Source organism: Megalobrama amblycephala, linkage group LG14, assembly GCF_018812025.1.
Source record: "Megalobrama amblycephala isolate DHTTF-2021 linkage group LG14, ASM1881202v1, whole genome shotgun sequence".
Taxonomy (NCBI): Eukaryota; Metazoa; Chordata; class Actinopteri; order Cypriniformes; family Xenocyprididae; genus Megalobrama; species Megalobrama amblycephala.
In genome coordinates, this window is record NC_063057.1 from 22,338,714 (window position 1) to 22,364,797 (window position 26,084).

General features: G+C 40.9%; 1 protein-coding gene across 1 annotated transcript in view; it reads left to right on the top strand.

The window, feature by feature from the left end:
- LOC125246006 overlaps nt 1–26,084 on the top strand; it is a 52,227-nt gene that overhangs the window by 20,508 nt on the left and 5,635 nt on the right. The window contains 5 exon segments of the mRNA XM_048156838.1: nt 4,799–5,182; nt 5,412–5,752; nt 6,443–6,535; nt 6,726–8,126; nt 8,129–8,416. Of these exon segments, the coding sequence (XP_048012795.1) occupies nt 5,686–5,752; nt 6,443–6,535; nt 6,726–8,126; nt 8,129–8,416 (1,849 nt within the window). The 5' untranslated portion in view covers nt 4,799–5,182; nt 5,412–5,685.

A 26,084-nucleotide genomic window follows, 5' to 3' on the forward strand; every position in this document is an offset into this window, starting at 1 on the left:
TTAGCACACAAAAGTACACTAAATATACTTAATTTGTGTTATAAGTTTACTTTATTTGTGTTATAAATATACTTTGTGGTATAAGTATACTTTATTTGTGTTATAAGTACACTTTATTTGTGATTTAAGTACATTACAAAATAATTACGAGTGTCTTCCCAACACACAAGCAATATACAATGAATATATTATTTTACAGGTAATAGTATATACTGTATAGATAGATAGATAGAAATCTTTATTGTCACTGTACAGCTGTACAACGAAATTTAGTTATTTAAGTGCACCCACATACAAATAATAAACGTAAATAAGTAATAAATAATATATATTCTTTATGTTGAATAAACTTTCTTGCATATGTAATGTAACATTATGCTAGGTGGCATTTAGAGCTTGTACAGCAATTGGAAAAAAAACTGTTTTTGAGTCGGTTTGTCCTTGTTCTGATGGATCTATACCGCCTGCCTGAAGGAAGCAGACTGAAAAGAGAGTGACCTGGGTGAGATGTATCCTTTATAATGCTGTAAACTCTCTTGAGGCAACGAGAACTGTGTAGATCCTCCAAGGTTGGGAGGCGGCACCCAATGATTTTCTCAGCGGTCCTGGTGACCCTTTGAAGCTGTTTTTTGCATGCCACAGTGCAGCTGGAAAACCACACACAGAGGCAGTAAGTGAGAATGCTCTCTATGGTGGAGCGGTAGAAAGATACCAGCCGACTCTGAATGATGTTGTTCTTCCTAAGGACCCTCAGAAAGTAGAGTCTCTGCTGTGCTTTCTTCACTAATTCTGTGGTGTTCATGCCCCATGTTAAGTCCTTTTCAATATGAACTCCCAGGAAACGAAAGGCTGTTACCCTCTCAACACTGTCCCCGCCAATGAATATGGGATGTATGTCCGTTTTTTTCCTCCTAAAATCAATAACTAACTCCTTTGTCTTTGACGTGTTCAGGAGCAGGTTGTTGTCTCTGCACCACACTGACAGCTGCTTCACATCATCCCGGTAGGCTGACTCATCACCCCCTGAGATGAGCCCCACTACTGTAGTGTCGTCAGCAAATTTGACGAAGATGTTGCTGGAATGGAAAGGTGTGCAGTCATATGTATAGAGGGTATAGAGCAGGGGCTCAACACACAGCCCTGAGGGGAGCCAGTGCTGAGACTAAGAGCTGTAGAGATGTGGGGGCCTGCTCTGACCCTCTGTATGCGTCCTGTCAGGAAGTCCTTAATCCAAAGACATATGGAGTTAGGCAGACCCAGGTCCAACAGTTTACCCACTAATCTGTGGGGGAGGATGGTGTTGAACGCAGAGCTGTAGTCCACAAAGAGGAGCCGAGCGTAGTTCCCCCGCTGCTCCAGATGTGTCAACACAGTGTGAAGAGCTACAGCTACTGCATCCTCTGTGCACCTATTTGCCCTATAGGCATACTGATGTGGATCAAAGTTGGGGGGCAAAAATGATAAAATGTGTCTCCTCACCAACTTTTCGAAGCACTTCATTACCACAGGGGTAAGTGCTACTGGCCGGTAATCATTGAAGCTGGTAATGGATGATCTTTTGGGCAGTGGGACTATAATGGAGGATTTCAAGCAGGGTGGTACAACAGCCAGGGATAAGGATTTGTTAAAAATTGTAGTGAAGATCCCAGCCAACTGGTCTGCACAATCCTTCAGAACACGTCCGGGGATACCGTCAGGACCCGCCGCTTTCCTGGGGTTAATGGCTCTCAACGTGCGCTTCACCTCATACTCCTCCACAGAGAGGGTGGATTTGAAGTTGTTGTGGGCCATCGGGTGCTGTGTGGCTGTATTGTTTAATTCCACCTCAAAGCGGGCAAAGAAGAGGTTCAGCTCCTCTGCCAGCGAGGCGTCACCCTCAGCAGCTCCATGGCCAGACCTGAAGTTGGTGAGATACTGAACTGCCTGCCACACCTGCCTGCTGTTTTTACTATCCAGATGGTCATCAATCCTCTTCCTATAGTCCGCTTTGGCTCTTCTGATGCCTCTCTTCAAATTGGCTCGGGCTGTGCTGTAAAAAGCCCTGTCGCCAGACCTGAAGGCGTTGTTTCTCTCCTTCAGCAGCCGCTGGACCTCCCTGGTCATCCAGGGTTTCCGATTGGGATAGACCCGGATGTATTTATCCACTGTGACAATGTCTGTGCAGTTCTTTATATAACACAAGACAGTGTCTGTAAACACTTCAAGGTCCTGGTGTTCAAAGATATCCCAGTTGGTTCTGTCAAAGCAATCCTGCAGCTGTTGAGAGGCTCCAACTGGCCAGGTTTTGACAGTCCTGGTGGTGGTAAGAGCAGTTTTCCTGAGAGGGGTGTATGCCGGGATTAAGAGCAGGGACATATGGTCAGACTGACCCAGATGTGGTAATGGTCTAGCTCTATAGCCCAGTTTTATATTTGTGTAGACCTTGTCCAGTATATTAGCTCCTCTGGTAGCACACTTTACATGCTGATGAAATTTCGGGAGCACTGCTTTAAAATCTGCATGATTGAAATCCCCTGCAATTATGTGCACGGCGTCTGGAAACATGCTCTGCTGTAAACTAATGTTGCTGTACAAGTGTCCGAGAGCCGAGTTAGCATTAGCATCCGGTGGAATGTACACAGCAGTTATCATGACCACAGTAAACTCCCTTGGTAGGTAAAAGGGTCTGCATTTAACAGTCACACACTCCAAGTCTGGGGAGCAATGACTGACTACAGTCTCTATGTTAGTGCACCAGTTGTTATTAATGTACACACAAAGTCCCCCTCCCCTGCCCTTACCGGAGTCACTGGTCCTATCATGACGTTGTACCGTGTAGCCTGTTAGCTCGATAGCAGAGTCCGGAATGGATGAATGTAACCAGGTTTCAGTAACAAGTAAAATGCAACTGTCCCTACTGGCAAAGTTCGTAGCAGCCAGCAGTCTCAATTCATCCATTTTATTTACGACGGATCTTGCGTTGGTGAGGAAAAGGCTGGGAAGTGGTGGTTTATATGGCTGCTTACGTAGCCTCGCTAGCACGCCGGCCCTGCAGCCTCGTCTTTGCCTCCTCTCTCGCCGCCGCCTCCGCCTCCTTCCCGCGGGGATGACAGTCCACGGAGAGCCGGGACTCCTCGCTATATCCACCGGTATGTTGTGTGAGCTGAGAAACTCTGCTGTGATGCTACTCTCGCTCAAAACTCCTATCTTTAGGAGATCATGCCGGTCATAGACATTGTTTGCCCAACAAAATGTATTGTGAATGAGAAGCACATAACCCACTAATAAAACAAAAAACCGAAACAAAACAAAACACCGAAAGTGAAAGCACTGAGCCGCAGTGTCTATGCGCGCCGCCATCTTAGATTATCTTCTCAGTATGCTCAGTACCTTTGGCTTATTCCAAATATTAAACATTACACACTTTGCAGTCAATTACAATACACTTTGTTATTACTTATGCTCTATATAATAAAGTCAACATTTGAAGTGGATGTCATCAATGTCCTAAAACCTTCTTCTTAGGACAACTTTGCTGAACTTTGATCCACTTCAAATGTTGACTACTGTACTTTGAATTACATAATCTCACACAATACAGTATTATAATTGTGCTGCTATTTAAATACAGTTTAACAAATTTTCAATGCAACAAAGTTGAATGCATTTGTTTTCAAGGCCATTAAAATAAATAAAATGTAACAACATCACTAATGAAGAGACATATTTCATTGACAAATCCAATGGTTTTTATTTAAACATAACATAGATTCAGCAAAACTTACCATGTTTTTCATTAAAGAAAAAAATAACTGAACTGGTCAGAATCCCCAAGGTTGAGCGATGTATTGCGCTTTCAGTGTTTAATTAAATAAATTATACATTGCGACAATATACTTCACCTGAGTGACTGAGCGAGGGGATTCAGGCGAGGACCGTGACGTCAGCAGCTCTGATTGGCTGAAGGCAGTGAGCAACAAAATCTGATTGGTCACAGATCAAGTTGAAGAGACATTTGAATTCCGATAAGTTCAACCACTCAACATATTTTTTTGCATTACTTGTGCTGCTGGTGTGTTGTTCAATATAGATTTGTGTGTACGATTGTAAAATGATTCTGCCAGTGTTAACTTAATAAACATTTTTACTCATATTTGGAAATTGTATAGGCTACACTGCATAATTAAATGGGGTTATAATGCATTAGCCATTCTGAAATAAATAAGCACAAGTAATATAATGAATTCCAATGAATAAGTAAACTTAAAAAATATACTCAAATTTAACATTAGATACACCACAACTTCAGGATATTAAATAATGTATTTTTTAAATATACTTTCAGTGCATTGTTACAATGATCATTTTCAGCACACAGTTAAAGTATACCTCAGATATATTTTTATAAAGTGCAAATAAATACACTTTTAAAAAATAAACTGAACTTACACTTCATGTATTTTTTGCTAAAATATATTTTTTAGAAAATATACTAAAGTACAATTATATTAGTGTGTTAAAAGTTGTATTGTGAAAATATGATGCTAATATACTTTTTATATATTTAATGATAGTACATTTTTTGTTAGTATATTTGCAATGTGTTATAGAAAAAGGAAATATATTTGAAATACAATAAAGTATACTTTTTTTTCACTAGGGTTAACCAAGATTCAATTTTTTGTGAATTGTATTGGTTTCATTTCATTTTTGATGTCGCTAATGTGTTATGTCCTGTTATTTAAGGTTTAAGAAAAGTTTCTTATGAATTATTAAATACATCTTTTAATTAATGTTGCACTCTGCTGTTTTTTAAAAGGTGAGAAAGAGTGTCTCTGACATCTGCACCTTGAATGAGATGGAAATATCAAATGCTGAAGATGTCGTACAACCCCTTAAGCCTATGCTGGTGGCAACAAATATCATGTGTGAGGAGAGGACCCCAACAGTTTCTATCATTGCTCCGCTTCACACCCAACTATTGAGTGACATGAGCAGCACTGCTAAGGACTCCCCTCTTATCAAAGAGTTAAAGAATGCCATCTACCAAGACCTCTCAAAGAGATACAGTTCTTCAGAGGAGAAAAGCAACCTCTACATTTCGTCAGCCTTAGACCCGAGGTTTAAATCTCTGCTCTTCCTATCACCAGAGGACATGCATGAGACATTTACCAAAGTGGTGTCAAAGGCAGCTGCTCTTAAGGTAAATTCATTTATTAATCATAGATGATCCTTTAAATGTTCAGTTCAAGTTTTATACTTCAAAACCATGAAATTACTGCTAAAATATACACCATGTATTTTATTTAGTAAATATTTTTATTTTATAAAATATTTTTAGCTATTTAAATGTAAAACTATATAATTTTGACTGCTGAGCATTTTTTTTTTAAATAATAATGCAACAGGTGTCCCACTGTTTTTTCTTTCAGGAGTCTGCAGACTTGATGGACAAAAGATTTCAGAGCACTCCTCCTCCTGACCAGGAAGGAATGTATGCTGCTGTTGATTAAATGATAGACTACAGTGATCCTGGAAAAGATATTTCCACTGCACACTGCCCAAAGTGGAGGAAATCTGCGCTTGCTGATCTCCTTGGGCAGACGTTCAACAGCAGTAATACTAGTACGTCCATGCCTTCAGCTGCCACCATAGCTGAACAAGAGATGAAGCGATACCAAGAGGCTCCAGCTTTACCACGGACAGATGATCCATTGCAATGGTGGAAATCTCAGGTTCATGGGTACCCTCTCCTCTCCAAGCTGGCACAAAGGTATTTGTGTGTCCCGGGGACAAGTGTATCAGCAGAACGAATGTTCTCAACTGCCGGGGACATCATCAGGTCTCAGAGGAGTCTGTTCAGTTCTGAGCATGTTGATCAGTTGTTGTTTTTGAAGAAAAACATGATTATCTGATTCCCACCTTAATCTACCTTAATCTAAATGCATGCTTTTGCATTAAGGTCTAAGCATTAAAATGTTTACATAAAATAAGTTGTTTTCAGAATCAGAAGTTGATGTACAGAAAAGTTTACAGTTGCATTGTGTACATGTTCAAAGAATATACGTTAATAAATTAAATACATAATCTTATAACTTTCTGATGCATTTTTTTCTTAATTTACAGATATCGTGATATATAGTGGATGATTTTCTTACAATATATCGTCTGTCACAGAATCGCTGGTGTGATATATCGTTATCGTGGGCAAAATATTGTGACAGTATCATATCATGCATTAACCTGTGATTCCCACACAGCTCTTTCATCATGATGTAGGCTGTCTGAGATTGTGGCTTATGATTGGCTCCCATCTGAATTAGATTATATTTTAAGGTTTTTTAAAACAATGTGAGAACTTAATGAAATCAGTAACAAGCAAAAAGAATTTTAGAATGATGAGTAGTCATTATTAAACTTCATATGTATAAATATCCCCATTGTTCATTGTTATTTACTGCAGTCATGGCATCAAAACCCATTGAAGTGGCAGCTCTGGGAAGACCTCTGTATCCTGGTATGCTGTATGACTGCCGCAGTGATACCTTCATTCCAGGTGCTGTAAAATGCTTTTTATTCCATTTTTCATCCAAATGTGAATCAACAAAACAGTACATGTGTGGTCATTTTGAGACATAAGCACACAAATATTAAATTATTAGTCTTATAGATACAACATCAGAATGTTACCTTCAACAGTACATTGTGTCCTCATGTGTAACTGTTGAAGCCATTTCTCATTTCAGGTGTTACTCTGTGGGATAAGAAATCATTGAGTGAAGATTTGGACAGGCGTTTACAGCTCATGACAGATTTGAAGTTCAGTAGCTCCGACTCTCTCTCTAGTAAGTCCAGTGTCCTGGATGTAAGTGCTTCCCTGAAGGCCAGCTTCTTGGGAGGGCTGGTGGAGGTGGGAGGATCTGCCAAGTTTCTGCATGACACCAAATCCTCAAATCAACAGTCCAGAGTTACAATGTATTACAAAGAAACCACAAGATTTGAACAGCTCACCATGACTCATCTGGGCCAGATCACCTACCCTCAGGTGTTTGAGCAGAAAACTGCAACTCATGTGGTCACGGCTGTACTATACGGAGCTCAGGCTGTCATGGTGTTTGATCGGACATTTTCAGAAGAGGAAAACAAGCAGGAGATTGAGGGAGAACTGAATATCATGGTCAAGAAGATTCCTCTATTTTCCATTGAGGGAAAGGGAGATGTAGATATGACAGATGGGGATAAGAAAGTGACTGAGAGAATCTCCTGCACATTTTATGGTGACTTCCGCCTTGAGCAGAGCCCCACCACTTACATGGAGGCCCTGGAGGTGTACAAGACGCTCCCCACTATCCTGAAGGAGAATCCACAGAATGCAGTTCCAGTAAAAGTCTGGCTCTATCCTCTCTCTCTTCTGGATTCAAAAGCAGCTCAGTTGGAGAGAGGAATCACCACACGTCTGGTTTCCAACACTGAAGATATAATAGAGGGGCTGTTTGAGGCAGAGAGGACATGCAACGATCTCTCTGGAGAAAAACTGGTAAATGTTTTCAGAGACGTCAAAGAGAGGCTGCGCTTATTTCAGGGCTCTCTTAACATTTACAAAATGGTGTTCCTAAAGGCAGTGGCCAAGGTCTTGCCTGCTATACGAGGAGGAGGGATGGACGAGAAGTCGCTGGAAGACATCCTGAAGATCCACTACAGCTCCCCTTTTAATGCTGACATGCTTAACCAGTGGTTAGATGATGCCAAGTCTGAACTTAACCTCTTAAGTTCTCACACCATAATGCTGGAGGGAATCAAAATTGAAGACTCAAACCATCTCAACACCATCCTGCTTAATTCTGATATTGATGTTGTGGTGTGCCTTACCTTCACATCTCTGAAGTATGACCTCTATCCTTCAATCCTGAAGGAGTTTCTGGAATCTGACAAGTTTAAAGAGCTAGATGGGGAACAAAACATGGTTTCTGTGGCAAATGTCAAAAAGTGGTCCAACGATCCTGATGTTGTCTCAAAGATGAGAGAGAACTTGCATCTTTTCAAAAGTTTTTCAGAGGCTAACAATGATGAAAAGAGATACAGATTCATTATTTCTGCCATCTCCGATCCATCCAGTCCAGGCTCCTCCATCTATCTGTATGAAAAGGGAAGCTGACAGACACACAGTTCCAGCCCGTGTCGAAGCCTCCCCCACCAGAAGTGAAGGAAATGAAGGAGCGCAGTGTGTCCCTGAAACTGCAGAAGTCCCCGACTGGAGAAACTGTGCAGTACAGAGTGGAGTACCAGCAGGTGAAAGAGGAAGAGTGGCTTGTCAAAAACACACCTGATGAAGACTTTACTCTGACTGGATTGGAGTTAGGAAAGCAGTACTTGATCCGCTACAGGATTGTGGGTAAAGTGGGAGTGAGTGAAGCCAGTAACACTATCGGCCCCATAAGTAAGTGTCGTATTTTACATTAATCTTTATCTTTTTTAAATATATATATATATATATATATATATATATATATATATATATATATATAATTTTCTTCATTCACACAGTAACAGTTTGTATTGACAAAGTCTCAGTTACAAAGGTAACCCTCGTTCCCTGAAGGAGGGAACGGAGACATACGTCGGACAGACCGACGAATAGGAATCTCGCTAGAGAGGCCAATCTACTTCGAGTGTAACTAAACAAGCCAATGCACATTGGCATGCAATCATAAGCATCAGCTGCTCGCCTCGCAGCGCGGGTATATAATGAGCAGCAGGTGCGTTGCATCTTCAGCTTTTCGCTGAGGAGCCGAACAGATCAGGCAGCAGCATCAGCGGGGTACAGCGACTGTGGCGACGGGATGTACGTCTCCGTTCCCTCCTTCAGGGAACGAGGGTTACCTTTGTAACTGAGACTTTCCCATTCAGTCTGTCACGTTCAACGTACGTCGGACAGACCGACGAATAGGAATCCCTACCAAAGCTGCCCCCTTCCAGCGCTCTGTAGTAAGCCACCTGAATCCCCTTGTCTGAGAACGGTGGGACAGGGCTAACACAGAGAGTGTCGATCACTTCTGTTCCCCAAAACCCACTCAGTGAGACTATTGGATAACACTGGGAAAGCGTACCCTTTTGCTGGGAAGCCACATCCTTCCCGGAAGGAGTTATGTGGATAAGTACATATGGACTAACCCTGTAAGGCTGTACTACATATGGAAGAACTGGGGTGACTCCAACCCGATGAGAGGTGGGTTCTCCCAGAGGGAAAGACACGGGCTTCGCTTAGGAGCAACCATGGAACTAGACATATGGGATCCCTATAGGGTCACACATATGGTACCCAGCCTAAACCCGGTTCTCGAGGATACAACGGAGTATAGGCCTGGCGCCAGACGCTCCGCCACATCGGCTGCCGAAGGGAGATCAGAGGACTCTCCGTGCCTCTGACCTGAGGTGAGAACACGGGAGGAGACCGGCTCGACACGAAGGCTATAGTATCTAGCGAACGTGTTAGGTGTCGCCCAGCCCGCAGCTCTACAAATGTCTGTCAGTGAGGCGCCACGAGCCAGCGCCCAGGAGGATGCAACACCTCTCGTGGAGTGAGCATGCAACCTGAGTGGGCAGGGCACGCCTTGAGCTTGGTAAGCCAAGGCGATGGCGTCCACTATCCAGTGGGCCATCCTCTGCTTGGAGACAGCCTTTCCCTTCTGCTGGCCTCCATAACAGACAAAGAGCTGGTCTGAGGTCCTGAAGCTTTTGGTTCTGTCTATGTACAAGGCAAGGCAAGGCAAGGCAATTTTATTTGTATAGCACATTTCATACACAATGGTAATTCAAAGTGCGGTAACACTTTATAATAACGTTCAGTTATAAGTCATTTATGAATTATTAGTTAATGATTAACAAATCATTTACAAAACATGAATATACATTTATAAATGATTTTTAAGTGATATACTAATATTTTATGAATGTTTTATAAATTCAGTTATAAGTCATTTATAAATTATTTGTTAATTATGAACAAATCATTTACAAAACATGGCTATACATTCATAAATGATTAATAAGTTGTAGGGAAAACACCCTAGGAAGTAAAATTAGCTCAAATGAATAAAGAGTTGTTTAGATTACGACCGAGCAACTGATTCGTCCAGCGTTCATTTGCTCGAGCCGTAATAAGCTCTTGTAACGGATATAAATATCCAACAATCGTGAAAACACTGATTAGAGCACGGTAACTTGAAATCGACAGTTTAAGATATTAAATCATAAAGCACATAATACAAGACACTTTCTTTTAAAATCTACAAGAGATTTTATTTATTCTAACACAAACTAATCTAACACAAAGGCACGCACATACACACACACACACACACACACATTCATACGCGTTGCAGTAAGAAGGAAATGAGAGAGAAAGATATCTCTCTTTTGAAAGAGAGAGAGAGAGAGAGGGAGAGAGAGAGTGATCTGATTAACCGAATTCCTATCAATGCATTTCAAAGACCAGAACGAGCCATGAATCATTCGTTTAAATGCACCAGTTCAGTTTTCATCTGGAGGTACTTGCTTGCGTTGACTTAAAGGTGAATTTCCCTCGTCGTGCAGAGGAGGGTTTCCCAAGTCGATGATTGGTCCAGATCAGGTCCGTGTGGGACAATGAAACGAAGTCTCTTTGTCGCTGGAGTTGAAGCGGCAAAAGTCGTTGGTTGAACTTTGCGGCGAAACTTAGCACACAAGACTTTCAGCGGTAAAGGAAAATTAAGTAAAGAAAAGAAAAGTGAGTGAAGGTTGGATGGCTTGAATGAGCGGCTTGTCTGTTCTTCTTGTCACTCCATTGTTCTTGGTACTTGTCTTGGCTTCTTTTCCCAGAACAGAACCAACTCCCTGTTCGTTTACTAACCAACTTCTCCCCTTCACTATCTTGCAATATGATCATTTAAACTTAGTTGTTTGTCACCCCTCTGAGGAGTCCTGGCCAATCAGACATTGTCCTGTTTCAAGCGGGCCTTCCTCTGCCCCCAATAAAACATAAGTGTTACATCCTGTTTCTGCTTCAGCAGAGAGTGCCATTTTAACCTAATTTCTATTAAATGGAATACAATACATTTTAAACAGATTTCATTCAAGTCAGGATATAGGAAAGGGGGAAAGAATCAAATTAAGTCCAAATAAGGCATACTTTCAGTCATTCAGTCAAGAGTTAACACATTTACATGAATTGTGAGTGTTCTAAAGCCTAACTGTTTACAGGTAGTACTTGTGGACACATAATGCAAAATGTATGTAGTTAAAAGATGTTTGATAAGTCCGTTAAAATTGTTGGAACAATTTTGAGGCAGATTTATTTGTTCAACAGTCTCTTTGGCTTTCCTGTGAAGTAAGGAAACAAAAGGGTCTGGATTGTCTCTCTGTCTTCTTGGGTGACCCTTTGGTATGTCGCTTCTTCTACTATCAGGAAGCATTTGTCGTAAAAGTAATCAGCCTGGCTTTATCTGCAGACGGGCCGGAGCCGGAACCTCAATTCTGAATTAGAATTATGTTTTGAAAGAATCATCTGAATGATTCATTTGTCTGTTCGTCCACAGTTCCTACAAAGTGATATGTTAACATTTTATGAATGTTTTATTATTTCAGTTATGAGACACTTATAAGTTATTAGTTAATGATGAATGAATCATTTACAAAACATTACAATATACATTCATAAATGATTAATACGTGTTATGCTAACAATTTACAAATGTTGTAAGTTATCTCAATTAAATAAATCAAACAGATCATTAGTAGATGGTTTATAAGTTATTAGTTAAGACATTATCACTTATAATAACTGAATTATTGGTAACACTTTATAATAACGTTCAGTTATAAGTCATTTATGAATTATTAGTTAATGATTAACAAGTGTTATGCTAACAATTTACAAATGTGTTGTAAGTTATCTTAAATAAATCAAACAGATCATTAGTAGATAGTTTATAAGTTATTAGTCAAGACATTATTTATCGCTTATAATAACTGAAGTATTTATGACAAAATTGTTTTAGTATCATTATCTGAATAAACAATTGTTAATCATGAACAAATGAAGAACAAACCATTAGTAAATGCTCAGTATATGATTTATTGATGAAGTTGTAAGCTGGTCTGTGTTCAAAAGCACAAACATGCAGGTATGCTAAAGCACTATTTTTAAGAAGAGTAATTTATTTGTTCTGAAGTGGATAAACATTTATAAATGCCTTACAGTCAGGTGATTCCAGTGGATTATATTAAATCCTTTCACTCATCCGCACAGACTTGTGTTCTGTGTGGAGTGTGTGGGGTCTAGTGATGAAGACAACCTCTGATCCAGATTTACCTTCCACTGAAGCTCACATCAGGTGCACAGAGTTAAACACTCCATGTGTGTCAGAGAAGACAGCTGTCTATACCCTCACCAGTCAGCACTTACACTGCAGTACACACTACAAAGTGTTCAAGACCTGTTATAGATGATGTGTAAACACATGAATAAATCATTTACAAAGCTTTCTGCATCCCCTATTCTAAAGTGTAAACTATTCTTCACTTGTAAATGTGTTATGTATCATTTATAGACCTTTCTTACCTGTTACAAATTATTTGTACATGCATACAAGTCATTTATAACACTTTCTGCATACCCTATTATAAAGTGTAAACTACTCATCACTTATAAATTTGTTACACATCATTTGTACACATTTCTTTCCTGTTACAAATTATTTGTATATGTATACAAGTCATTTATAACACTTTCTGCATACCCTATTCTAAAGTGTAAACTATTCATCACTTATAAATGTGTTACACATCATTTGCAGATGTTCCTGTTACATTATCATCTCACTCCATCACTTTACCCAAGCCTAAAATTTACATTATTTAAAAAATAAAAAAATAAAAAAATCAACACTCTGCCACCGTTTAACCAGCACTTAATCATTTAATTTTTATCTTGCTTTTCATGGAACAGCTCCTCACCATAACATGAAAACGCACCATAAACTGATAATAAACGTAGTCCATTATTTTGTGCATTATTTTCAAGTCTTCAGAAGTTGTACGATGCCATCGTGTGAGGAAAAGATTCTTATAACGTAATATAACCATTATACATTAATAATCGTATTAATCCGCCGTTTCATAACTTTCAAATTAAAATTGGCGCGTCTAACAAGACAACACAGGTTTGCGGCAGCAACGTCAAACCTCGCTCACATGTGATTTGCGACTACCATAGAGTGTTTGCGACATGCCGAATTTGAGTTGCTGTGTTGAGTTAGATCAGCACGACGCTTAAAAGGATGGAAATGCAGATCAGAGGAATGTTTGCACCGATTAAACACTTTAATTTCATTCTGTTACTCACACAAAATTATGATTTGCTGTCATTTCGCTGGTAATGTAGCACATGCGTCGTTTTGTCTGTTCTGTATACTGCTTTTTGTAATGTTTTAAATAAATTATTGTGACTAACGTAAAGTTACATTTATCTGCCTGTTACACTAACGTTACGTATATTGTCAAAATGGTTATGCTTAAGGTAATAGGGTGGAGTAGGGAGCTTAAAATTATACTTTTTATACAACAGTATATCAACTAAGATAACAGTCACTGTAAATATATCTGTATTGCGTTTTTATTTTTGTGAAGTGGCGGTCATGTTTAGGTATAAGGGGTGAGTTAGGGGCTCAAAGTAAAATATAGTATATAGTAATAGCAAAATATATTTGCATAAAATATCATAATTTTTATATAAAAATATATAATTTAAATATCAGGATTCGTATAGATTTTTATATCCTGTAACTGAAAGATATACTTTGCATATGGCAAATAAATGGTAAATTTACAAATTGCAGTTTGTAAATAATTTATAAAGAAGGTCTGCAAATGATATGTAAGATATTTATAAGTGATGAATAGTTTACACTTTAGAATAGGGGATGCAGAAAGCATTATAAATGACTTGTATACATATACAAATAATTTGTAACAGGTAAGAAAGGTCTACAAATAATATGTAAGACATTTATAAGTGATGAATAGTTTACACTTTAGGGTATGCAGAAAGTGTTATAAATGACTTGTATACATATACAAATAATTTATAACAGGTAAGAAAGGTCTATAAATTATATGCAACACATTTACAAGTGAAGAATAGTTCACTTTAGAATAGGGAACATCATCTATAACAGGTGTTGAACACTTTGTAGTGTGTAGTGCAGTGTAATTGCTGACTGGTGAGGGTATAGACAGCTGTCTTCTCTAACACACATGGAGTGTTTAACTCTGTGCACCTGATGTGAGCTTCAGTGGAAGGTAAATCCGGATCAGAGGATGACTTCATCACTAGACCCCACACACTCCACACAGAACACAAGTCTGTGCGGATGAGTGAAAGGATTTAATATAATCCACTGGAATCACCTGACTGTAAGGCATTTATAAATGTTTATCCACTTCAAAACAAATAAATTACTCTTCTTAATAATAGTGCTTTAGCATACCAGCATGTTTGTGCTTTGGAACACAGACCAGCTTACAACTTCATCAATAAATCATATACTGATCATTTACTAATGATAATTTAATAATAATCATTAACTAATCACTGATCATTAACTAATAAATTATAAATGACTTATAGCCAAATTAATAAAACATTCATAAAATGTTAGTATATCACTTATTAATCATATATGAATGTATATTCATGTTTTGTAAATGATTTGTTGAACATTATCTAATAATTTATAAATGACCTATAACGGAATTAATAAAACATTCATAAAATATTAACATATCACTTATCAATCATTTATAAACATATAATCATGTTTTGTAAATGATTAGTTCACCATTAACTAATAATTTACAAGTGACTTATAACTGAACGTTATTATAAAGTGTTACCGTAGCATTAAAGCGTAAAGCAGTGTTGTCGGATCGAAAACGTAGAAGTGACTTAGTTTTTCTGAATGAGCAGCAGAACAATCGAGCATGAATATAATGTGTTTAATATATGAAACTACTAATACAAACATCAAAATATACACAGAGGATATACATATATACAAAAGCAAAAGGAGGACTTGAAAGTTTGTTTCGCCGGAGATGGTTGTCCCGAAAGAAGATGAGCACGTGATGGAAGCGTGCACAAGAGGGCGATGGACAATTCAGAGACAATCGAGAGACAAAGCAAAAATGCTTGTGCTCGTCTTTTATGGACAAACAAGCCAACACGCCTCCTTGGGTGAAACACCCAATGATATAGGTGCAATATTGGCGGGCAAACATTTTCTTTGTCTTGTCTTGCGGCTCGATTTGCATAATTTATGAAGTGGTAGATCAGAGTACATTTTTCTTCGAAGTACCATTAAAAATAGAATAATGCATTTTACAGTAATGTGACCTACATTGTTGAATAAGGCATAAAGAGAGCTTTACAAAGAAACCAAACTTGTCAGGTGGCAAAAACATAAAAGGGGAGGTACAGTTTATACTCTAATTTTATTGTTTAGAATGAAACTAACATCACTACAGTCATAGCTAAGCTTATACACTAGGGATACATACATGCCCTTGAAATACAACGACGGGTAAACTTTGGCACAGTCATATTTTGTACATACAATCTTCATGCGTGTTTGTGTGTGTCTGTGTGTGTGTGTGTGTGTGTGTGTGGTGTGTATTGGGATTTGGCTGGTCTGGCCTGTGGCCACATGGCTTGCAGTAATTCGATCCGAGTTGACCATGATCGTTTGAAGTCACAAGGGAGATGTTCAGGAATCTATCGAAATAGCCATAAAACGTGTCCGGTGATCTGTTAGTGTCCGCCAGGTTGGAGCCAATGCGAGATTTACAAACTAAAGTTCAATGAGTTGAGGCTTAAACACAGTTCATGGTGGGCCTGCTAAATTTTGATCCTGTGCAGACCTTACAAAACTCACTTGACACTAGATGCACCATAACCAAGTTTACAAAGCGTGACTTTTTTTTTTTTTTTGCTGTTAGACAACGAGTCCAACTCCGTCATATATATGCCATTTAATATCTGCATTTCCCTTTTGAAGGGAACTTCAACTCTGCGTTCAGTCACGCTTTGGGGAACGTCACACGTGAGCTGATGTCTGAAAGCCAAGTATCAAAAAACTCCAATCATATTGGCCGGCGACAGCCTATGACATCATCATAGCATGACCCGGAAGTATATAAGGAGCACCTAGAGAACCAGTCAGTATCTTTTCGTCTTTCGGAACTGTTCTGTCTGATCACGATTGTATCGACTCCGGTAGGGTTTTTTATATATGCCTTACAAACGCTCAAGAGAGTATGTTCATCCGTGTCCCAGGTTTTGACACTTGATATACACATTTCTGGGCATTTTCTGTCTGGAGAGGAGTGCACATAGACGGTGCTTGAGGGTGCTGTCTGTGTGTATTTCTGTTATTTACTGTGAGCGTCTCCCTATCGGGACACTCCGTTCTCATTTGGCACTCTTCTTGAGGGAAGAGGTGTCCGCATCTGTGCCTGGTGATTCTGGGCCCCCGTTTGTGCTGAGGCAAAATGGCGGCTGCAATCATAGGGCTCGCAGGTGAGCTCGTTGGGAAGTTTGAGAAAGTTGTATTCTCTCTCAGCTCCCCCGGGGCTGATGAGGATGAGTTGTTGGATGACGATGACGTCCGTGTTTGACGTCATTGCGTCTGGCAGCGAGCGCTCCTCTGGCTGCTGTGTATGCGGAGCTGCTGGTGTTTTTGGGACACGCTTCTGGCAGGCTGCAGCTGCCGTGAGAGCGTGTTAAGAAAGGGGCCGTGCGGTTCCTTTCTGTCCATGAATGCTGCAGCTCCTATAAACTTTCCATTCCTTCCTGATCTCCACGTTTGAGATTGGGAGGGCATGGAAAAACCCCTAGCCATTCAGATTTGTATCTGAGCCCAGACAGACGGGAGGAGGAAGAAGCGAGAGTGAGATGGGTGATCGATTGTAAACACCGCTGCGTTTGTAATCGATCCCCCAGCTACATAAGGGACTTTTTTTTAATCTACCCTCTCTTCTTCTTCTTTCACCTCCTATATTTTCTTTTTTTTTTCTTTAACCTTTATTTAATCAGGTGAGTCAATTGAGAACCAGTACTCATTTACAATGACAATTATATATAAGTGTAGTCAGAAAAAGTATGGGGTTTTTGGGCAAACTGAAGTTGATAGAATGATATATTGTGCAGGCCCCAAAATGGCCGCCTCTTAGCCACCTATTGTTTAGAGTAGCTTCTCATCTCATCACATGTTCTAGAGTAGTTTGAGTTAGCACTCGTCACTTCAGTTAGTATGTATGTTTAGGTCGGTCTTTATCGACCACCTGACATTGTTTGCTTGTGAGCTTCGCTTTCTTTCTCTTTTCCATGAGATTTGGAGGTGAAGCCCAGGCTTCACTAGGCTTGTGGCCCTGTAAGAAGGCCCGTAGCTTAGTGGCTAGGCTAGAGCTAGATTAGTTGTGTTATATGTTAACCCTATGTATACTATCCCTTGTCAGGTGGTATAGTTTCTAGTTCTGGCCTCCTCCCGAGGGAGTTGTTAGGCCATATGCCCATTGTCCCCTTGTTTATGTAGGTGCAATTGTTGAGTTTAACAGCTAGGTTGTAGACTGTTTTTAGACTTCCTGATGCTGTTTTTCTCAGGTGGTAGGCCCTTATCTTTGTGTAGATAAGTTATGCAGGTGTATGCTAGGCCCCACTTTCTAGAACTTTTCATGCTATGGAAAATATTTTTTCCTCTGAGCCACTTGATTTTCTTAATCAAGTTTGAGTTGACGGTGCTAGCTTTTTAACCTTCGTCCTCTAGGGCTTAGTACAGATTTGAGAATCTGTGTGGAGAAAATGTTTATCCTCATTGGAAACAGCATGTATGTCAAAGCATTACGTTTGCTTTGAGTTCTAGACTTTTGCCCTACATTTGTATGTGAGCTTAGTTTGCTCACATAGTTTACACTGCCACAGGCTTTTGCTATGTGTCCGTTTGAGGTAGTAGGCCATATAGGCCTCCCTTAGACCATGTTGGCATTATTTGGATCCCTTTAGTCACATATGATTTAGGGTACATTGCCTGTTGGAATGTGTAGCCTAGCTCAGTTTCAGTTAGCTTCCCACAGCTATTGTTGGGTTAGAGCTGGTTCCCTGTAGCTTGGTTCCTTTTATTTCACGAGCTGAAGCCACGTGTCATTGGAATGGTAGGTCCCAACAGGCCTCCTTTCTAGTTCACATGTTGGCACAGTTTGTGTTTTTATTCTGCAAACAGGCTGAACGCCACTTGTTGCTGAGATTGTAGGCCCCACAAGGCCTCCTTTTTAGCTCACTTGTTGGCAGGATGTCTGGGAATCCAAGAACCCATACCACCATCGGCCACACCCCACCTCTGTTGAGTAGGCCTTAAGCAGGCCTCTCGTGGAGTATGGCGGCATAATATGCATTCCTTCTCTCAGTATTATACATGAAAGGTTTTCCATTGAATGCATGGCCTGTTGGTTGGTATGGTCTTGGTCTGGCGGATGCCATGTGTTTACTAGGGTAGGCCCTAATTAGGCCTCCTTTTAGTTTACATGTTGGCACAGTTTGTGTTTATATGGACAAACGGGCTGAACGCCACATGTGGCTGAACTTGGAGGCCCCATAAGGCCTCCTTTTTAGCTGACATACTGGCAGGATGCTTGTGAATCCAATACTATCATCGGCCATGCCCCACCTCTGTTGAGTAGGCCTTAAGCAGGCCTCTCATGGAGTATGGTGGCGTAATATGCATTTCCTTTTAGAAACTAAATCTTTGAATGCATGGCCTGATGGTTGGTATGGATATGGTCGCCACTTGCTGATGCCACGTGTTTACTAAGGTAGGCCCTATGGGCTTCCCGTGTAGCATATTGGAGTTCAGTTATGTACTTCTCTTGCTTTGAGAGTAAAAAGGTGCTTTTTCCGAGTACTCTTCTGAGTGGTTGACCTCTCAGGGGTGAGTTTTTGTGGGAAAACCTTACTGAGGTTTGGTTTTAACTACATCAGCCTCCTTGAGTCTGGGTTTCTACTCTAGTTGGGCTAAATAGCTACCTAGTATCTAGGTTGGTTCTATTTTTTGCTCCTAGAACCCTAATGGCCACCAGAATAACGCCGTTTGTCATAAAGGTATTTTTAGAACCTTTTTTGAACATACTAGCGTATGTTGTAGTGTAATCCTCTTACTAGAGAGCTATCAGTATCCTACTGAATACACTTCTGGTTGGCCAGGGCCACGAGCTGATGCCACGTGTCTGCTGAGGTCATCGGCCCGTCAAAGGCCTTCCTTAGTGCGTGTTGGTGTACGTTGTACTCCTCTTGCTTTAAAGAGAAAAAAGGTTCTTTTACCAAGTACACTGCTTGTTGGATTGTGTTAGGTGGATTGTCATGTGGGCACTTTACAGTTTAACTACTGTTACTAAGTCATATGTCCTGCTTCCAGCAAGACAGGGGTTCAAGGTGGCCCTCACAGGCCACAATTGAATGTCCTTCTAATATGACAAAATGCTTTCCATGTGTGAGTCATGCTCCATATAGCGGTATTATCATAAGGTAGGCCCCTTCTGGCCTCCATGATTATGTGCCCACAGTATGGTCTACCTGTTAGGATGAGCTTTGTACTTCCCTGCTAGGGTTGTCGGTGTAATAGTGCTTAGCTCCCTAAGCTGATCATGGGTGGTAGGCAGGGTTCTAAATTAACTTTTTTGATCACCAGCCAATGTGGCTGGTAACTTTAGGAAGTCAGAATTTCCACTAGCCAAATTTTTTTCCAGTGAAAATAAGAGAAATTATGAGTGCCACTGAATGCATTTTTATCATTTTATTAACATTGTTGGCATGAAAAACACATATAAAGTACAATGCATACAACAAAATATGCACAGAAAGTGCAAACATTTCATCTATCTATCATTTGAATCACATCATGGTCCTTTACTGTCTCAACTTTAAAATTATTAGTTCCCACCATGAAATTGCTCGTTTTGTTTTTTCTTTCGCGTACATGGCATGCGGCAATCCTGACAAAACATGACGACATTTTCGTGATCAAACACAAGCCATTCACGACCCGTCAGCCATTTGGCATTAAATTTTCTTTTCTTCGTTTCTCTGTCGATATCCTCATCCCCTGCCTCGTTCCTCTTCTTGCCCCCAGAAATCTGTCCCAACCACCGCCGCATTTAGTTTAATCTTAACTTTTTCCTTTACTAGCTAACTCCTTCCTCTTTCAGTCTATGCTCCTGCTCTGGCTCCGTTCGTTCTTCTTCTTCCTTGTGTTTTCTGATGGACGCTCCGTTCGTTTCCATGGTTTCTTGTGCTGGTTTCACTGCAAACTGCGCACAGCCAATGGGCATATGAAACGTCATCGCGTAGCATTACGGCACAGTGTTCATGGGAAATGTAGGAAGTGCTGCCAGGGGGAATGACAGAGAACAGAGCCTCATGCATCACCGGCCAACCTGGCTAGTAAGTTTTTATTAACACAAATGAATTTTAACCCGCATTTGGCGGGTTGGCGGGTGTTAATTTAGAACCCTGGTTGTAGGCCTCCATGAGGCCTCCTCCTGAGGTTCAGCCCCAGGCTGGTTTGTGCTCCCCTCTATCAGGGTTCTCTAGCACACAGCCTCCTCAGTGCAAATAATCAAAGCGCTGAGTAGATCCTAGGATGAGCGGATTATACTCCCCTCAGTACGAGGGTTTATAACACTCAGCTGAGTTCTGCTCTCCAGGATGCCCATCTCTACGTGGCCACTAGACTAACGCCGTATGTCTTACAGATATTAGGCACTCTGGGCCACCTTTTGAACATACTGGTGTAGTGTACTTCTCTCACTGAGAGAGTGTTTTATTGAGTACATTTCTGGTTGGCCAGGGCCCCAGGTGATAATTTAACCTTGTTATGGTTGGTTGTCCTTCCTGGTGCTTAAAACACTGCCACGAGCTGATGCCACGTGTCTGCTGAGGTCATAGGCCTGTCTTTGGGGCCTTCCTTAGTGCGTGATGGCGTATGTTGTACTCCTCTTGCTTTAACACTCTGAGGTCTGAGGTATCGCCGGTGATACCACCGTGTTTTTTTCTTACCAGTGTGAAAGAGACTCAAAATACTCTGTCAATGTTGCACATACAATTAAGAGTTATATACCATTTTAATCTGTTGAATATCTTCTTTTATTTGTGTACACTCAGAGTAAAAACAAAATGTTGTGCTTTTTGTAAAATAAAGAAAACTAACATGATGTGTGATCTGTCATCTCCCTCTGAACGAAGTCCAATCTGATAATTCTCAGAAAATGAACTCTAACTTAGTGAATACTAATGACACAAAAATGAGACTTATGTCTAAAAAACGTTGAAATGTCAGGTTTTAAATCGTGTAAGTCAAATCTAAAACAAATATTCTCTGTTTATGTAATCTGTATGAAAAAAGAGCCATATCAGAAGTCCGTGATTCAGCTCATTATCCGCTAATGCGGCCACGCCCACGGAGCCAGCGCTATTCTGACGCAAATTCAGTCAATACATGCATTCATCGTCTCAATCGTGTATTTATTGTCTTCTATGTTTATGAACAACTGAAAAAAGCACAAATGTCAGGGCATGTCAAAACTTCTCCAGGGCCCCGAAAATCCTCAGACCCCAGAGGGTTAAAGAGTAAAAAGGGTTCCTTTTACCAAGTGCACTGCTTGTTGGATTGTGTTAGGTGGACTGTTATGTGGGCACTTCACAGTCTCATTTTGCTGTATACTGAAGTCATGTTTCTTGCTTCCAGCAAGATAGGTGTTCAAGGTGGCCTTCGCAGGCCACAATTGAATGTCCTTCTAATATGACAAAATGCTTTCCATGTGTGAGTCATGCTCCATATAGCGGTATTATCATAAGGTAGGCCCCTTCTGGCCTCCATGATTATGTGCCCACAGTATGGTCTACCTGTTAGGATGAGCTTTGTACTTCCCTGCTAGGGTTGTCGGTGTAATAGTGCTTAGCTCCCTAAGCTGATCATGGGTGGTAGGCAGGGTTCTAAATTAACTTTTTTGATCACCAGCCAATGTGGCTGGTAACTTTAGGAAGTCAGAATTTCCACTAGCCAAATTTTTTTCCAGTGAAAATAAGAGAAATTATGAGTGCCACTGAATGCATTTTTATCATTTATTAACATTGTTGGCATGAAAAACACATATAAAGTACAATGCATACAACAAAATATGCACAGAAAGTGCAAACATTTCATCTATCTATCATTTGAATCACATCATGGTCCTTTACTGTCTCAACTTTAAAATTATTAGTTCCCACCATGAAATTGCTCGTTTTGTTTTTTCTTTCGCGTACATGGCATGCGGCAATCCTGACAAAACATGACGACATTTTCGTGATCAAACACAAGCCATTCACGACCCGTCAGCCATTTGGCATTAAATTTTCTTTTCTTCGTTTCTCTGTCGATATCCTCATCCCCTGCCTCGTTCCTCTTCTTGCCCCCAGAAATCTGTCCCAACCACCGCCGCATTTAGTTTAATCTTAACTTTTTCCTTTACTAGCTAACTCCTTCCTCTTTCAGTCTATGCTCCCTGCTCTGGCTCCGTTCGTTCTTCTTCTTCCTTGTGTTTTCTGATGGACGCTCCGTTCGTTTCCATGGTTTCTTGTGCTGGTTTCACTGCAAACTGCGCACAGCCAATGGGCATATGAAACGTCATCGCGTAGCATTACGGCACAGTGTTCATGGGAAATGTAGGAAGTGCTGCCAGGGGGAATGACAGAGAACAGAGCCTCATGCATCACCGGCCAACCTGGCTAGTAAGTTTTTATTAACACAAATGAATTTTAACCCGCATTTGGCGGGTTGGCGGGTGTTAATTTAGAACCCTGGTTGTAGGCCTCCATGAGGCCTCCTCCTGAGGTTCAGCCCCAGGCTGGTTTGTGCTCCCCTCTATCAGGGTTCTCTAGCACACAGCCTCCTCAGTGCAAATAATCAAAGCGCTGAGTAGATCCTAGGATGAGCGGATTATACTCCCCTCAGTACGAGGGTTTATAACACTCAGCTGAGTTCTGCTCTCCAGGATGCCCATCTCTACGTGGCCACTAGACTAACGCCGTATGTCTTACAGATATTAGGCACTCTGGGCCACCTTTTGAACATACTGGTGTAGTGTACTTCTCTCACTGAGAGAGTGTTTTATTGAGTACATTTCTGGTTGGCCAGGGCCCCAGGTGATAATTTAACCTTGTTATGGTTGGTTGTCCTTCCTGGTGCTTAAAACACTGCCACGAGCTGATGCCACGTGTCTGCTGAGGTCATAGGCCTGTCTTTGGGGCCTTCCTTAGTGCGTGATGGCGTATGTTGTACTCCTCTTGCTTTAACACTCTGAGGTCTGAGGTATCGCCGGTGATACCACCGTGTTTTTTTCTTACCAGTGTGAAAGAGACTCAAAATACTCTGTCAATGTTGCACATACAATTAAGAGTTATATACCATTTTAATCTGTTGAATATCTTCTTTTATTTGTGTACACTCAGAGTAAAAACAAAATGTTGTGCTTTTTGTAAAATAAAGAAAACTAACATGATGTGTGATCTGTCATCTCCCTCTGAACGAAGTCCAATCTGATAATTCTCAGAAAATGAACTCTAACTTAGTGAATACTAATGACACAAAAATGAGACTTATGTCTAAAAAACGTTGAAATGTCAGGTTTTAAATCGTGTAAGTCAAATCTAAAACAAATATTCTCTGTTTATGTAATCTGTATGAAAAAAGAGCCATATCAGAAGTCCGTGATTCAGCTCATTATCCGCTAATGCGGCCACGCCCACGGAGCCAGCGCTATTCTGACGCAAATTCAGTCAATACATGCATTCATCGTCTCAATCGTGTATTTATTGTCTTCTATGTTTATGAACAACTGAAAAAAGCACAAATGTCAGGGCATGTCAAAACTTCTCCAGGGCCCCGAAAATCCTCAGACCCCAGAGGGTTAAAGAGTAAAAAGGGTTCCTTTTACCAAGTGCACTGCTTGTTGGATTGTGTTAGGTGGACTGTTATGTGGGCACTTCACAGTCTCATTTTGCTGTATACTGAAGTCATGTTTCTTGCTTCCAGCAAGATAGGTGTTCAAGGTGGCCTTCGCAGGCCACCACTGAATGTCCTACTGTTGTGACAAAGTACTCTAGCTTATGTGAGTCTTACTCCACATAGAACTACTATCATGATGTAGGCCCTTTCTGGTCTCCATGATTATGTGCCCACAGTATGGTCTACCTGTTAGGTTGAGCTTTGTACTTCCCTGCTAGGGTTGTCTGTGTGATAGTGCTTATCTCCCTAAGCTGATCATTGGTTGAAGGCTTCCATGAAGCCTCCCATTGAGGATCAGCCCCAGGCTGGTTTGTGCTCCCCTGTATCAGGGTTCTTTAGCACACAGCCTCCTCAGTGCAAATAATCAAGCGCTGAGTAGATCCTAGGATGAGCGGATTATACTCCCCTCAATACGAGGGTTCATAGCACTCAGCTGAGTTCTGCTCTCCAGGTGCCCATCTCTACGCGTGGGTCTGAGTTGCTTACTGCCCTTCTTGCAGTCGCTCTTACCTGCTCTCTTCTCTGAAGAATGTGTTATGGAGATTCTGTACTCAGACAGGGTTGGCTAAGACCAACTTTGTCCTACATCAGACCAGGTCGGCCTCCCTGGTGGCATTGGGGGTGACTTCGTTCCCCTCTAGCTCCTTTCGGTTCCCTGGCCACATTCCCTTTAAGGGACCACTTTTCCTCAGAAAAGTTGGTCCCAGATGCCTTGAGCGGCCTTAGTAGGCTTTCTACGGAAGGCCTCTTTGAGGCTCAGCTTGGGCTGTTGGCCGTAGGGAATGCTGTCACTGACAGCCTTTGTGTGACCCAAGGGTGAGTTGCTATCTGGCATTTAATTCAAAACTGCTTGATGTTTGTCTAGCCATCTTTTGGCATGCACTCTCCTTAAGCATGGCGGCGTGGGTATATCGTTCCCCATAGCGTGATTGAACGCAGAGTTGAAGTTCCCTTCGAAAGGGAACGTCTCAGGTTACGTATGTAACCATAGTTCCCTGAGAACAGGGAACGAGACTCTGCGTTGCCCTGCCATGCTTCGGGGCTGCCTGCTGAACAATCCCTCAAGACGATAAGGTACTGACTGGTTCTCTAGGCACTCCTTATATACTTCCGGGTCACGCTATGATGATGTCATAGGCTGTCGCCGGCATTTGATTGGAGTTTTTTGATACTTGGCTTTCAGACATCAGCTCACGTGTGACGTTCCCCAAAGCGTGACTGAACACAGAGTCTCGTTCCCTGTTCTCAGGGAACCATGGTTACATACATAACCTGAGATGTTTTATCTTCTTTAACTTTTTATTAATATCATAAATATGTTTATTTGCACTACCGTTCAGCACAAGCACCACATACTATCAGGGAGTGAAAATCTAATTTTCTTGATTTTTTGCAAGCTTACGAATAGCTGCCAATACAACCTCATTCCCATTTCCACTAGATTCAGCGCATTTAGATTTGTTTGCAGCTGGCTTCTGAGGAGTATCCAAGAGGGATGCAATAACAACCTCATTGTCAAAATTCGGACATGTGTCAAACCACTGTGATTCCGTATCTTTCTGAAGTTTCAATCCCGAGCTACTCGAGGCTGATGCTGAATCCTCAAACTGATCGGCTGTGTCAGACACGTTAGAAGACATGGGTTCAAGCCAAAGTTGTTTAACTTTCTTTTTGCCTCTTTTTCCCATACATAAAGATGTCAAGGCGAAGTTATATACTTTTTCACTTAATTTTTACAACAGATCATTACAACATGATAACAAAGTATGTAGCATTTCTTTACCGTTTTTAAGGACATATATCTTAATTTATACATTAAATAAGCTACCATTGTTCAGAGATTCTGAAATGAACACCTGCGGTTGAGCAGTGGTGGCGTCTGCGATTTGTTAGTCTTGAAAATGAACGCCTTTGCATTGACACAGTTAACCAGTTTACACGCGCCTGCAGAAATATACATTTGATTACATTTTGGAG